The sequence below is a fragment of the Centroberyx gerrardi genome, chromosome 1 (assembly GCF_048128805.1).
Source record: "Centroberyx gerrardi isolate f3 chromosome 1, fCenGer3.hap1.cur.20231027, whole genome shotgun sequence".
Taxonomy (NCBI): domain Eukaryota; kingdom Metazoa; phylum Chordata; class Actinopteri; order Beryciformes; family Berycidae; genus Centroberyx; species Centroberyx gerrardi.
In genome coordinates this window covers 18,015,207-18,031,927 of record NC_135997.1, presented here as the reverse complement: position 1 = coordinate 18,031,927, position 16,721 = coordinate 18,015,207, and the positions used below count along the sequence as shown (strand labels likewise).

General features: G+C 39.2%; 1 protein-coding gene across 1 annotated transcript; it reads left to right on the top strand.

Moving 5' to 3' along the window:
* The first annotated feature begins 3,104 nt into the window (after positions 1 to 3,104).
* irf8 (interferon regulatory factor 8) lies at positions 3,105 to 7,931 on the top strand. The gene is made up of 9 exons (XM_071907971.2): positions 3,105 to 3,234; positions 3,497 to 3,667; positions 4,311 to 4,494; positions 4,867 to 4,964; positions 5,280 to 5,337; positions 5,792 to 5,839; positions 5,985 to 6,380; positions 6,550 to 6,665; positions 6,956 to 7,931. Exons 2-9 carry the CDS (start codon positions 3,497 to 3,499, stop codon positions 7,151 to 7,153), a joined length of 1,269 nt encoding a protein of 422 aa, XP_071764072.1. The 5' UTR covers positions 3,105 to 3,234; the 3' UTR covers positions 7,154 to 7,931.
* Positions 7,932 to 16,721: the final 8,790 nt, after the last annotated feature.

Genomic DNA, 16,721 nt, shown 5'->3' with positions numbered 1-16,721 from the left:
GTGGAGCATGTGACTTCACCACAGCATCTACTTTCTAATTTCTAAACGAGCCATTTTAGTCTGACCACACAAAGCTTTGTCTCCATTTGTGAAGGCCTTAACCTTCTTGTAAAAAGGGCAGCTGTATAACAAATCGAAAGCATCACATTGAACACATAACACTCACTATTTGACTGCCAGAGATCTTGGTACAGAGATCAGTCTCGGTACAAGAGCAGGCTTTTTCTGTGTTGAGTTTGCATGTTCTCCCCACGTTCATACCATTCCAAATACATGAAAATCAGGTGAATTGGAAACTCTAAATTGCCCATAGGTATGAATGTGAGTGTGAGTGATTGCCCTGTGATGGACCGACAATGTGTCCAGGGTGTCTCCATGCCTAATGCATGCTGGGATAAGCTCCAGTCCCCCTTCACCCTGAAAAGAATTAATAGGGTACAGAAAATGAATTGATGGTTACTCAAGGGATGAAAGTGTGCAAGAGCATAGTGTGAGGTTTAAATGTACATTTAATCCTTTAAAAGGTGCTTACATTTCGCCTCCTAACTCCCAATTTTGGTGTTTTTCTTTTTTTTTTTTACTCTAGTTTTTTACCTTCAGTTTAAGGATTACATGGTTCTCTATGGTTTGAGAAATTTCTACCTGCTTATAAAACCCTTTCAAAACCCACTGGATAAAGTCTAAAACTTATGGTGGTCAAGCTAAAAACAAGGCTGTTTTTCTTGGTTCCTGAAAAGTTGTGTTGTTTGTAAAAAGAAATTGCAGACAGAGAGCAAGATAGACTCATATTTTGAGATTTGATGGAAGGAGTGAGCTGTGAAAAGCTTTCCGCCTCCCACCATTCTCTAAGAAAGGGTTAGTGATGTTTTCCTCTTGTCACCAAAATGTTGCCCAATGTGTGACATGTGTGACAATGTGTGTCAAATAATTGAATTTATCCAAATAGTGTTATCACAATAACTGATATACTTTGATTAATGTCAATGTTGATATCAATGACTATCACGCAGTTTAACTTTTTTATGGATATTGCCATTTTTATCTTAAGATTTGACCATCACACCTCATGGACACAGCATTTTACAGGAGGAATCACAAGAAGCAATGGTTCTAATAGAAAATCTGAAAGTATAACCATCAATAAGACATTTATTTCTACATCATATGCAACAATATAATTTGGGTCACAGGAGAAGCCATTTCCAAGGAAATACTGCAGATGAAATGGCCAGTAAGATGTAAAAGTGAAGTTAAAATAGAATTTCATTCAGACTACAGATTACATAAGAATTATTTCTTATGTATTGGCAAGAGATCGTCAAGTCAGGTTTATTTGTACAGCTCTTAATCACAATTACAGTCTCAAAGGGCTTCACAACACTCACATTATGAAAACAATAAGTTTAATTGTTATTATTGCTGTAATTGATTCCATATAAATGTCACTATTCATAATTTTTCCACACTGCAAACGTCTCTGTCCATAAATGGGATTCCAAAATCCTATGTATGTATGTATGATTTTGTCCTGTGCTGTGACAGATTTTGTGTCACATCAAGACAAGGTGTCAAGACTGATGGGACTTTTGAGTTTGCTATGAAGACTTGGTTAGATAAAAAAAAACACCCACAACAAAGATAATATGAACCCCCAATATCCGGGACTATTAAAATTAAGGGAATAAAAACATTTTTTGACTTTGATGCACTTTTTCTTGTCAAGTGTGTTTAAAATGTTTTTCTATTTACTGATGAACATAAATCTCAGTTTTGACTTAATACCAGTCGGAGTGTCTCCAGTCATTGGCTTGAAAAATAGCTGCTATTTCCTTATATTTATTCAAATTCAGTTTAATTACATATTTTGACCCCTTGGTTAAGTAGTTATTGCTTAAGTGTGTGAGGTCAGGTCAGGTGTATGCATGTTCATGTAATGCCTCACTAGGCAGGACGTCCAGAGAGCTGGGGGAGAAGGGAGGACAGAGATTTAGGTTGACTATAGACATTTTTAACAGGAAGTAATTCTGTACGCAAATAGAAGTGAAATAAAAAGGGACTTTCTCCAACCTGTTAAATTATTACACTATTGCATAGTTAATAAAATAGAATAGAATAGAATGAGCTTCTTGGATATTTGTGAAATGAGTTGCTTGTGAGATGTGGACATTATAGGAACTCGTGAACTGTTCAACTTGTGTTCAGGTCCCTTGCAGAAACAGTAATGCTATTGATAGCCTACATTGATTATTTAATAGATTGTAGATTATAATAGATTGAAACTATAGGCCTACATAGCCTATATCACAGCAAAACTATAGGAATATTATAGGAATGTTATAATACCACTGCGGATAGAAAATACCATGAACTATGATATGGCAATATTAAAGTGATCTTTCCTTTGGGGTTGTATGATTTTGTTACACAAACTGACATTCGTTCATGATTTGACACATCATCTAAAACAGGGACCACCAGGGGTCCTTGAGGGGGTTCCAGGGGGTCCGCAGCAAACTGATGAATTGTTAAACCTCACCATTATATAATTTACAAGAAGTTAACACAATTAAAGAAGAATGATTATTTTGATCGTAGATCCACTGTTATCTCTCTACCTACAATACAGATAATCACGAAATTCTGGACAAAATCATATCCAACAATAAAAAATATTCTCAGATTTGGGTCTGAGAGACAAAATCTCATCAAATGGGAGTCCGTGGCTCTAATGTCAACTAAATTAGGGGTCCTTGATATGAAAATGGTTGAGAAGCACTACCTGCATGACAGGTTTGTACACAGTGCTTAGGTAAGCGTGGAAATTGCGCATTGCCTTCATCTGGAGCGGAGAAATCCCCCGCGCCATAACGCTACCGGTGGCTGCCGGGGTTATTCAATGCTAGACGTCTGCACAGCTTGGCGTGGGCAGCAATTTCTACAGCCATAACTTCTGTCAGGCGATTTCTTGTAAATGCCCGAGGTTAGGAGAACAACTCTTCCGGATTGGGCGGGTCTAGCGACTCTTTAATCAACTCATTGGTCAGAATGAGATGCCGCTGTCCAATCCTCTTCCAGCAAAGCTTCATTCAGTATAAGGGGAGATAATAAACTTGTCAGGTCTCAGTGGATGAGAGCTCACTTGATTAAATCTGAGAAGAGCCGTCATCTACCTGCCGTTCAGGATAAACGTTGTTGACACGACCCGGGGTCAAGACCTGAACTTCATATCAAAGTGTAAGTGCCTTTAGGTTTCATATTTAGCGGCATGTTTGATTATATGACTCTTGAACTGCTTTTTTCTTTCTATTTCTAAGTTCTTTACAAAAGGGTGTATGTTTGTTATGTAGGCTACAATATAATTTAGGCTATTAATTGTGCCTTGATCCGAGCTGAAAGTCACAAATAGTCACATTTTTGGATTTATATTATTTATGGATTACAACCCGCCAATTTTAGTTACTTTTGAATAATCCAGAAACATGTTTTGTCCTTCAAGATGTCGAACACGGGAGGTCGCAGACTGAAACAGTGGCTGATGGAGCAGATCCACAGCGGTCAGTACCCCGGACTCCAGTGGGAGGATGACAGCCACACACTGTTCCGCATCCCTTGGAAACACGCCGGGAAGCAGGATTATAACCAAGAAATAGACGCATCCATTTTTAAGGTTAGATAAGACCCTCTTATATGGATAGATTAGACGGATTTGGTTTTTCTACCAAAGAACCTGAAGCGCGAGCCTTTCATTCCAAGAAATAATAAGTGACTTTATTATGAAATTAAAAGTCTTGGTGGTTTAGTCTAGCTCTTCTTCCAGCTCTGGTTCTTTTGTGGCCCAGTGACAAGCAAACATGGTGTTGTTGATGTGTTATCATCTAAGTTATCAAAGTTATCATTTATCTAATGTTAGTGTCATCAATTGCTTTGAGTGCATACAACTTTTAAGGAGAGTGTATAGAGAAAGAATGTACCGACTTCAATTGCAGATAATGCCTACCTGAAAAGTCTAAAATAGCCTTATTTTTATTTTTCTTTCCTTCTTTATTTCTTTCTTTCTTTCTTTCTTTCTTTCTTTCTTACATGAATACTTTCTTTATTTCTTTCTTTCTTTCATACTCACTTACTCACTCACTCACTCACTCACTCGCTTTCTTTATTTCAAAGGAAAGATGTAGAGTTAGGGGAAAAAAATTCCGTTTCATGTTTCCCTTGAAACCACAACTGACTTTCACTAGAACAAAAGCATCAAGCTTTCGATCAGGGTGCAACAGCATCCTTAACACTGGGTTTGTGTTTTTGTCTTTCCGCAGGCCTGGGCCGTGTTTAAAGGCAAGTTTAAGGAAGGGGACAAGGCTGAGCCTGCAACATGGAAGACCAGGCTGCGCTGCGCCCTAAACAAGAGCCCGGACTTTGAGGAGGTGACAGAGAGGTCGCAGCTAGACATCTCTGAGCCCTATAAAGTCTACCGCATTGTGCCTGAGGAAGAGCAGAAGAGTGAGTTTGTGTTTTTTGGTGTGTGTTAATTATCACATTATCTCCATTATCCAGCTGCTAGCAAATATTCTTATTTGGCATTGCAACCAAACCATGGATGTCTTGAAAAGTCAGCATTGATTGATGACATTTTCTTTAAATTTTACATAGTGTATAGATATTGTTATGTAGTAAATTACTAATAAAATTGCCAGTCTAATGCATGTTGTGGATGAATTCCTGTGACCCAGAGGTAATAATCACCAAACACCAGACCTCCCTTGGTAATACCAATGCTGTCCAGAGAGGGCTTTAGAGGGAGAGTGCAGCAGAAAACCACTGCCTCTTGTAACCTCCACATAAACTAATAATGTGCTGTTCTTTTGCCTTTAGTTGGTAAAAGCACAGCGATGGCCATGGCAGCTACCACCAGCTCTGGTGACACTGACATGGACTGCAGCCCCGCAGAAATAGAGGAGCTCATTAAAGAGGTGAGACTGCTACTTTTTTAAAAACCTTTTATAAACCTTGTTTTGTATGTCTCTTTCTCTCCTATCTGTAATGTCTATTTCTCTATGCACTTTGTCTGTTTTGCCTTTCACTCTCTGTGTGGGTTTTTTTTTCCTCCACACCACGCTGCACTGTCTCATTGAGCGTACACACCCTCCCCCTGTATCTCCATTACTCTGATAATGTAACACAGGAAGGGTGTCAAAAGGTGTTGTGCTGTCTGAGAACAGCTGTTTGCAGTGGAAGGTGATAAAAAGACTCATTGCGTTGTTGTTGTTGTTGTTGTCCCTTCGCAGGAGGAAGGCTGTAGCATCCAGGCCAGTCCAGAGTATTGGTCCCAGGGCAGCATCAGTGGTAAGACCCCCTCCCTCCCCATTTTAACATAACACACTCTTCTCTGATTTAATTTAGACTTTCACACTTCAGTCTGTGTTGTTGCCCTTCTTTCTGGGCATTTCTGTGTCCTCAAATAAGACTCTGTTAGTTCCTTCTTTGCAAGAGCGGAGCATTAATGCCTTCAGAAAGAACCGCAGTGGAAAGCTCAATGACATGACCCTGCAGTTGTGGGTGCTAAATACAGGTTCTTTGCTTGACTGCTTAATTTTGCAATGGAAAATTTGACTAACATCCTGTTGAACTTTGCTGACTAAGGTGATTGTTTCTTCGTAAGACCATGCCAGAAGAACGTTATTTCTGATGATGCGGCAAAATAATGACACGACAGTGTGGTCAGAGGGCTCTTAATCACTCAGAAACATCCACAGTATGAGAGTGGCATTTATTCACCCTTTTCCTCTGTGATTCACAGCCTTCCCACTGCATCAAGACCCCTTGCCAGCGGGCTCTTTCAATTCAGGTACCCATTGATATTATTCAGTAGAGTATCATAATTAGCACTAATGATGAAGAAACAAATGGCTTATAATATATGGTGTATATTTACCATTAAATGTACATATAAAGTAACTGGTACGAAACTTACCAGGTGTTCTTTCTTCCAGCATTTTCCCAAATGATGATCAGCTTCTTCTATGGCGGGAAGCTGATGCACAGCACATTGGCTACTCATCCTGAGGGCTGCCGGATCTCCCCGGGCCAGCAGCATCTGGTGCGCGGCGCCCTCTACAGTTCAGAGAGCATGCAGAGTGTCCATTTCCCCCCCGCCGAGCTCATTGAGTACGAGCGCCAGCGCCACGTCACACGCAAGCTCCTCGGCCACCTGGAGAGGGGCGTGCTGGTCCGTGCCAATCGAGAGGGCATCTTCATCAAGAGGCTGTGCCAGAGCCGTGTGTTCTGGAGCGGGCTGGGGGAAGTGGGCCCGCAGTACAGCCCCGTGCCGTGCAAGCTTGAGAGGGACGCAGTGGTGAAGATTTTTGACACAGGGCGGTTCCTTCAAGGTGAGCCTCCATGTTCATTCGTAGCTTTTGAGAGCTCAAAAGGCTCTAAAATCCACACAGCAGACATAGAGTACTAAACACTTAAGGCAAGATACTGATTGCTGATTGGTAACTTGTAAAGCTTTAGTATTCTGCATAGTAAACAGCTGTTCCACTGTGCATGTCCCAGCTCTGCAGCTATACCAGGAGGGTCAGTTCCCTGCCCCGGACCCCACTGTGACTCTGTGCTTTGGAGAGGAGCTCCATGACCTCAGCAGCGCCAAGAGCAAACTCATCATTGTCCAGGTAAGACCAGTCAAGTTATCACATTCATAAATCACTAACACGTGTCTTACCGCAATATCATCATCTTTAGTGGTTAACTGATAGAGCAAAATAAATACTCTTGTGTCTTTATGTGTAATTTAGAGTCATGATACCTTTCTGAGGGAGAAAAGAACTAAATATACAAATATTTCAACCATATAAAAAAATGAATAGACTTCCGCTGACAAACACTTGACCGATGATATATGTATGTTGACCAAAGTGTCTCTTTCTGTCTGTCTGCCCCTCTCCCTCCATCCCTATGGCAGATCACAGTTGTGAACTGTCAGCAACTGCTGGAGGCAGTGAACATGCGGCGTCCCCAGCCTTACAGCAACAGCCCCAACCTGGACATCTCTGATGAGGTGGCCAGCGACCAGATGGCCCGCATCTACCAGGACCTGTGCAGCTACAGCGGCCCCCAGAGGACAGCCTGCTACAGGGACAACATGCCCATCACTGCCTAACAGACCTGACAGCAGCTCTTTAGCATGCACACTGAATGTACAAAATATTAGGGGGCACATGAAGTACACTGATGAAGTGAATCCAGGTAACAGCCATTATCACTTATTGATTTCCCTCATTAAATCTATACCAATCACACAGGAGGAGAGCTAGATAAAGACACAAGTTCATTTTAAAGCTTTGAGACAATTGAGATGTAAAAGGAGCTGCAACTCAATATCTGGAAGATGCCCCTAATATTTTGAACATTGTGTATTATGTACAGCGCTAATACAGGCCCTGGTGTGTAACCTCCGCTTTGTTATTGTTACAATGGAGAGTTATCATCAAGCTCAAGAGAAAATGTAGCACATACAATAGGACTCAATGTGATATATTACACATATCTATAGTTTTGTAAGGTGACTCATCCAAGAGATTCATCCACTTTACCTTTGTAAATCTGCTGTCCTTTTTTCATTTTCAGTGAAAAACAATCTAATGTGTTCCTAATGAATGTGTAAAACATTTTGTAATATGACTACTATTACAAATGATTGAGTTCTCAAAACTGAATTTTATGTTAAACTTATATATGTTATTGATTTTTACACGTAAAATGGACATTTGGATAAACACACCAAATAGGCAAACATTTTACCTGATATTTTTCTATTCTGTAGAGTAAATAAACACATCTTTATATAAGAGTTGATAAAAGATACTTAGTATTTCAAACGTAAGGTGGTATACATTACAGATAGGTTTTACTATCTATAATTACCGCCCAGTGTTTTACTTGTTATTGTCATCGCTGTCAGATTTTTTTAATAAACTACATTTCTACTTCATAAAACCATGTTGTTTGTTTTATTTAATTTTGATTGTGGAATAATTACAAACACTACAAAGATTGTACTGGGCACTGCTAAATTGAGCTTATGGGCACAGGTTAAAGACAAAAGTACATTAAAGTACAATAGAAAATAGGGATTTCACAGTTTCTATATTATAAAGTTTTCTTATGAAATTGATCAGGACATTTTCATTAAAAAGGCACCGTTCTTTTCTGTCTTCAGAGACAGCATTTCCCCTTGCAGCTTATAAGGAACTCTCCCACTATCGAGACTGTCATTAACTATAAATGAGTGCTATTTAACACATTGACTTGACTTGGGAATGATGAAACTAAAACATTGTATGAAACCAAAAGAAGGATCTTGAGTACCTAAAGGCATGCAGGGAAACTCTCGGACATCCTCCGCATATGAGTAAGAGATTAATGGAGAAAGGACAGGAAGAGAGGTGACCAATTGCTGCCGAATTGGATGATTCACTGAGGGACGACATCCCTGCTATACTGCATCTCAAATACACAGAAGATCACTGAGAAAAACAAGGGACTGACATAACAAAGACATTTCAACCTGCCATCTCACACCTGACACCTCAAACTGGGTCAGAGGCTGTGGTACCTGCAGGGAAGTGCATATGCAAGCACATATACGTACACACACATACACACACACACACACACACACACACACACACACACACGCATGCAAACACTCTCAGTTCCCCAATACTAAAAACAAGGATTTTCAATGGTCATTTTGTGGTTGTATTCTGTCAGACATAAAATGTCACCACACATATGTGCAAAATCCAAACCAAATACATTTATATACTACCAAAATCCATTTAAATCTAAAAAATACATACAAATATATTTATATACTGTCCATCAAATGGAACAAGTAGAGCCAGGGGGTTTAGAGTCAGGGGTTTTCTGTAATGAACAAAACACTGTAATTCATTCTGTGATGACTCACCCAGCAATCACAGAATGATTGACACATCTTCACGTCAAAGTCATGTGCTCCTCAGATGACATCTCTGGATAAAACCTCTCACTCAAATTAGAACAAGTAATCAATGGTTCACTAGGTAAAAGCGCAGGTGGGAATGTGTGTGTGTGTGTACGTGTTTGTGTCTGTGTGCGCGCGTGTGTGTATGTGTGTGTGTGTGTGTGTCTGTGGGGGAGTTCTCTTGAAGTTCCACAGAACAGGAACTTACTTCAGAAACTGTCACAGGAAACTGAGTCTAAACCCCCCAATAGCATATGTCTGACTCTGGATTAATATAGCCTAACCCCTGTATTCCTTAATGTCAGCAGAGGCATCAAACACCACAAAGGCTTTGTGTGATGTTCTCAAGGACAATGGACACAGGAGTGATAGCCCTAAATCAAAGACATACCATTGTCATCATTGCCTTTATTTAAAATGGTGCCTCACAGTCTATCTTCAGGGACAGGCAAAAGACAATTGTTGAATCCTATGCAGAATGTAAGTATTTATGAGCTTGAAAGTATAAGGTTCTATGTCGATAAAGTGCAGTTCTGATATATTGAGCATCAAAGTTTCAACATCTGGCTGGCAAAACTGTAATGGAATCTATCTTTATAGCTCAACAAGGCCTGCACCCCATGGTGCTTTGAATTAAAAATATCAAAATCCTGGGACAACTAGGATTTTTTTTTTTAATATGGCACACACAAAGATAGAATCTCATAATTCTGTAAGGCCAATCTGGATTTGGTTCTTTACGGTTCTGTCTGACTGTTTACAATGACAGAGACCCATTTTCAACGGGAAGAATGTGATGTAATGGTAAAATATAATTGCCCAGTCAGTTCTGAAGCATATTAAGACTACACTGCATCACATTAAATTAATTTTGGTATAGTGCTTTAAATTTGAATGAGTCTAGAAACACACCATTATGTAAAATTGCATTTACTTTTTAATAGTATTTTCCAAGTCTTTTGGAACCACCATCCATGTTGATATCACAACAAGCTATAACATAAGTTATTTTCATGTTAATTAAACCATTTTCCTTACCCCTGACTCCGTAAATCAATCAGGCAAAAGAAAATTGCTAAATCCTATGCAGATATAGCAATTTCCATGTCTGTTAACCAACCAGTGACCTGACTTTGAGAATTCTATTGTGAAAATTCTATGAGAAACTACCTCACTGGTTTCCCAGTAACCATGCATTAAATGTACTATAAGAAAACTTAAAATGTGTTTCTGATATGTTTGACAAAGGCATTCACCAAAGACTATTAATCCCGTCAGTCACAACAGAGAGTTTCTCAGGAGACCGCAGAGTGCAATGCAGAAGGCAGCACATGCTTGTGTACATTTCTGCAAACGGAGTCCCTTTTTTCTGCTAACATGTCTGCAGTGTGGTTCTCTGCATGTTGCAACACCACTCTGTGGCGTCTGAGGCTTCCCACAATAAACCATTAGAGACGAGCGACATACAGGACTGCTGTTGCCACCATACGTAACCATGACTGCCCATCTGTTCCATAACATATCTGTTGCGTTACCCACCAGTACAGGGAAACAGCTCGTTTCACCAAAAAAATAGCACTTCAAGGAAATTAAAACAAAAAAGAGGAATAACTATATTGAAAGCTTTTCCTGATATGATTCAATGAATTTCTTTTTCCTTTTTTGTTGTTTCCTGATTTGTCTGTATTGCTGACTCTTCAGTTCTTTCATGAAATGTCAAGCTGTGTCTGAAGTTGGCTGCAGACTCAGCACTGACCTCACATCTCCAGTTAAACTTGTCATGTTCCACAGATCCACTGCTTGATGTGTCAGTTAGACATTTGACATTTAGATGTTACATACCCAATTAGAACTTCTAATTGGAGAGACGTTCAGATCTGTGAACGTTTACCATGTTTACACCACATAGTAACAGATACTTAGGCAAAGATTTATAGCAAAGTTTGGTGATTTATGGCTTAATATATTATTGCAGCATTTCTTACCTAATCTTTTTATTTGCATGACATTGTTATTCTATCATACACGTTATTGTCTTTGAATAGGCCTACTTCATGTACTGTAGTGCCAGGTGAGGAAGACAGAATCTATGCAAAAAATGCCCTGGTGGAAAGTTGTGATTTGCCATGCATAGGTTGTGTTAGGCAACCTGTAACCAGTGTTGCTGAGGAGCTGGCAGTGTCTCTGGGGAGAACGATGGTTTAACACCAGCGTGGGTGAGATGAGAATAGGCATCCAGAGAGGAACTGGGAGAGCGCTCAGACCGCTTTCGGTGGAGAGACAGGTGGACAGGGAACCCACATCCTGGGACACAGGGAAAAAGCCACCTAACCACACATGTACTGTATACACACACACACATATATACACCCACGCACCCACCCACCCACACACAAACACACACACACACACACACCATGGTAGCCAGTGATCAAGGATCATATCCTCTAATCAGTATCAGTTCATGTCCTTCGAACCAAAGTCCCCAACTGTGCCCCTCTGGGAGTCTTCTTCAGAGGTAACTGTACAGCAGGCGGGATGAGCAGCTAAGTGTATGACTGCTCTAAACCCAGTCTTTACCTGACGAGCAAAATACATGCTTTTAACATGCACACACATTTTTATACCTGTGGTGTGTTAGCCAAGATGTCTGTAAAACAGGAGGGAAGGAAGTTTGCTGTTTGATGGGAAATTTTATTGTAACCTGTGTAGGATTTTCATTGAATGTATTATATTTGTACATTTTGTCTGTCTGTTTTAGGATTGATTTTAAGTTTTACTGATTACTTTTAAGGCCTGATTACATTTTAGAGTTACTATCCCCCTACGAACCAGTGCTCAGCCTGAGGTCCTCAGGCAGGAACCTGCTGGCTGTCCCTGACTCCAGGTTGAGGACTAAGGGTGACCGTGTTGCTGTCAGGGCCCCTCGGCTGTGGAATGACCTGCCTGTGGAGCTCGGGCTTGCTAAATCAGTATCTTCTTTTAAATCACTTCTTAAAACATTCTTCTTTCGAAAGTTTGAGTTTTCTTAATTGTGTTTTATTCCCCTATTATTTTATTTTTCATTGCACTTTAAATTCATGTCAAGCTTTGTTTTACCATGTGTTTTATCTTGTATACTGATTTTACTTTTGCTTTTTATGTGAAGCACTTTGTAACTCTGTTTTTGATAAGTGCTATACAAATAAACTTTATTATTATTATCATTCTTTATGAATTTACTACTCTCGAAACTTGTATAGTCCCTGTGAGCTGCTTTCTGTCAGTGCAATATTCCATTATTTCCCCACTGTTTTTAACATTTAACCTTCCAAGTTCAAGTTCATTTATTTATATAGCCCTTCATCAAAGGCATGTCTCAAAGGACTTTACAGAGAAAGAACCTAACTAGATCCAATTGACCAACAATCAACTATAGAACAGAATAATGTAACATAAACTTAAGGAATCAAAACAAAGCACAAGACACACAATATCAGTCTTCAGAGCCTCCCAAATATGATCAAATGAAAGCCCAAAGGTTGTGTTTGTGGCTACTGTTTGTGTGATTTTTTTTTCTGTCATTAGAATGACACCCTCACTAATTTAACAGTTATTTACATGTCAGCTTCCAACATTTATCATGTTTCAAATAAGCATGGATCACATCCATAAACAAATAAGCAAAGAATGAAGAAGTAAACTACATGTCAACATTGGTCATAGTAAATACAGAAGATTTGAAGTGATCACAAGTCTAGATTAGGTTTAAAGTGTAGACAGGAGCCTGGGCTCTCTGTGTCGCTGTCAGTGGGTAAAGGGACGGCAGAAAATTGCATCAGTTTGAGTTCTGGTTGCTGCTCTCACTGACCAGAGTGATCCCTGACCGCCTGATCTGTCTCTGGACAGGAAACACAGGAAGGAGCCCAGGAAGATGATCCAACGCAGCACACAACTTCTGCCCCAAAAAGAGGAACAGGCGACACCGAGGCCTGCTGTGGAAAAGATGCAGGGGATTCAAGCCACTTGTAAACTTTGGTATGTCAATATCATAGGCGCAAAAATTCCACGAGTTGTTATGACAATACCACATTATTATGTTTTGAAGTTCAGTGCCTTGCACATTGCAGATTAGATCACTGGCTGTACGCAGTACATCTAATTATATTACAACACTTTGAATATAAATATATCCAGGCTGGATAGCTTTAAACCAGACCTTGCAGAGATTAATTAACCTCAGAAATGAAACATCTATGTGGCCCATTAGCACAGAAATACTGATAAGTTGTTACAGCTAGCCTGGGGTCGTTTTGTTTCGTATTCAAATGAAACAAAACTTAGTGGTAGAAGAGAAGGGGATGGATGTCTGGGTGGAGGGGAAGAGCAGGGCGGGGTGTCAGTCCCTGGAGAAAGAGAGCCAGGGGACCATGATCACAATATTGACATGCAGCTCACAGTTCAGTACTCACAGTGTGTGTGTGTGTGTGTGTGTGTGTGTGTGTGTATTCAATGCACCGTGGAGGTGAGATGTGGGCAGCCAGAAAGGTGATAGTCACGAGAACATGAGGTGACAGAAAGCAAAAGTACCTGAGAAATAAATGAATCAGAGGAGTTGCAGCAGTGTCGGGGCTCAGGAACAAGTTTGACAGATATAGTGAACATAAATCTTCTCAGAACAAAACCAGAAACTACAACTAAAATATTTCAAAAGTTTCAACACATATACAGACACAGAAGTATTTACGGGCAATCGGCTCATCAGATCTTACTGATAATTTTCACCCCAAAACGTCTGTGTATTTTTCATTCTACATTGTCTTATAAATCTGTGAGCATTCTTGCTTCTATTGTCTGCATGATATTGGGGGAATTATTATTTCCAACCCCAATTATTGATTGAGGAACAGGATCCTTGTGGTTTGAAAACTATTTTCCAGCCATATGGTTAAACCTAGACATGTTGCATCGATTACACAACCTCTTTCTGAGAAGAAGCCACAGAGCGGCCGTGCCACAGGTGCTGTTGGGATGGAGATTATTTAAAGTCGCTCTAAAATGGTTCCAGTACAGCTGAAAGAACCTGTGGTCCTAGCTGTCTGGCGACCACACGCCTTGGTAGAAAGTACAGTGACAGTACATACTTCCCCCTTTGAAATGCCAGAATCCAAACATGACCTTCACATGACTGAGGTGGAATTATCTGTAAATGCTCTGGTAACACTTTACAATAAGGGCACACTAAGTTAGTTAGAAACATCTATTGTTTAGATGTTTAGTTAATGCTTAATAAGAATTAACTAACCCTTAATTAACAGTTAACTAATGTGTAATTTACTAATGGTGTTCATGTTAACTAAGGTATTAATTTATACATGATTTAATAGTTTATAAAGATGACTATTAAATCATGTATAAATTAATACCTTAGTTAACATGAACACCATTAGTAAATGATTACCAGACACATTAGTTAACTGTTAATTAAGGATTAGTTAATGCTTATTAAGCATTAACCAACCCTTAACTTAGTGACCCTTATTGTAAAGTGTTACCAATGCTCTTTAAATAGGGGTAGTTACTTTCCCAGCGAATTTGTTTGGTTCACTGGTTTATGTCTGTATTTCAGTGTCATTTGGAAACTCCAGTAAGACTGCTATATTTAGAGCTTAGAACCAACTTGGATTTACAGATTCCAGGATTATGAAATTGTTGCACTGATGCATTTTGACATGATTTGGATAGTTTGGAGGGAAGCATGGTCATACTAAAATTTGTAGATCTGAAAACTGAATCTAACTAAATTGTCAGAGAAAGTCAGGAGAATTTGTGATATATTTGCATGTTTAAAAGCAGCAACCAGGTGAGGGGATCAAGTTTATTTTTGTCAAGTCATTTGCATATTACCCTGTTCTACTGTGCCCCACAGTGGGAAAGAAAAGGTAACCGCTCTGAAGATCACTGAAGCAGAGAGTTTATGGCCAGTTAACCATGATAGTGAACACGGCTTACAGTTCACAGCAACAGAGCATGCAAAGGGGAAAATCCTGCTTATGTAACTTAGGGCAGAAAAGGTTCATGTCATAAGGATGCTCAAAACCATGAAAAGGAAAATGTGAAAAAAAGAGGAAATAAGTGATTGTTGAAAGATATTCTTTCATTTTTGTGCTGGTAGGTGTTGATCAACACCAGACTACAGAAGCCACTGAGGATTTATACAACTTTATTGCCCTCTAGTGGCCATGAGTGATTCATATATTATGCCATAATGCCACTCCACTCTGCTACACTAGATAAAAACTTTTAGAAAAACACCCTGAAGAGGGCCCTATGGCCGAAACATGTTGGTGTTTTGTTAAGTATTTTGTTTCTGATACTTCAAAGAGGAGTTGCCTTGGTTTGTTCTTTAAGTTTTTTTCAGAGTTTTTGCCCATAGACCAAAGAGCACCCTCTTTTACTAGAAAACCCACCAGTAGCTCCTATAGCTGCATTTCACTTAAGTCATGCTACACTAGATACTTTGTCTAAATATGGATAGATAAAGCTAAAATAAAGGGCTAATCATTGATAGAGGTACACAATATATATTTTAAACTGTATGCAAGTAAACATAAAAGTCTTCATTCAGTTTCAAAGTATTGAAATATTTGACATTAAATGTACTTGAGTATCAGACTAAAAGTTCATGTTCAATTCAGTTTTCTCATATTTTCCAGAGCTTGTGTTCCATCTTTGAGGCGTTAAGCTTGTTGGCGGTCTATCACTGCTCTCAGAGTGATAGAGATCAAGGTGAGTGTGAGGCGGAAATCTTTGAATAATCCCTATGAATGTATTCTTGAATGCATGCAATTTATTTTTGAAAACGAGAATGGATAAAAGAAAAAAGTATAACAGAAAAATATGACACATAAGTCATGCAGAGACCACAACTATAATAATGAAAAAAAATATATAATTCTGAATTCATCATGAGTCTTTGTTTAAAGGTATTTTGATGTTAGATAAATGCAGTGGAATAAATAGTAGGATTTTATAATGTGACACAAGTAATGTGACATGGGGCTTCAGCATGGATCACTGGTAAAGAAAGGTCTTTAACCACGAGATCACGCTGCCGCCCAGGAATTTTTTTTCTGAAATGTACTGGAGTGAAAACATCAAATTCCCTGAAATGGAGATACTCAAGCAAGCAGAGGTACAAAACTGTTCTTAAGCTGGAGTACTCAAGTACTTTCCATCTTTGATACTAACACTGTTATACTTGATGGGATCATCAGCAATTAATGAAAATATAGACAAAGTTTAATACCCATGCATGGTTGCCTTGTAGGAAATATTGTGGGTTTTTCTTTGATCACATTGTTTTTTTTTTTACTTCCATGTTTTGAGTTTCTGTATTCACAACTGTAAAAACAGAAACTTTATGTTTTCTCAAATATTCTCACTGTGACTTTACTATCATGAGAATTAGGAGTAAAACTTGTGGTGTTCAGGGTGTGAAGTAACGAGTTGTGGGATGAAAAGTACTGCAAGATAATGGTATGATTTTTAGGCTTGCTACAACATATTTTTATTCAAATGTTGATAAGCTCTTCTAGTGCCACTGAGACCAGGCTGCAGCTCCTCTTGGCAATATCGCTCATCTTGCTGCAGACTACAATCCATTCCTTTCCCTTATTTTCCAAAATGATTCCTTCAGGACAAACAGATGATATCTATCCAGGCGCTATCTTTCTGGATA

Coding starts and splice junctions, on each gene's coding strand:
- irf8 (XM_071907971.2), top strand. CDS start 3,497: ATGTCGAACACGGGAGGTCGCAGACTGAAACAGTGGCTGATGGAGCAG. Junction 6,381..6,549: donor CACAGGGCGGTTCCTTCAAG/GTGAGCCTCCAT, acceptor TGCATGTCCCAG/CTCTGCAGCTATACCAGGAG. Junction 6,666..6,955: donor GCAAACTCATCATTGTCCAG/GTAAGACCAGTC, acceptor TCCCTATGGCAG/ATCACAGTTGTGAACTGTCA.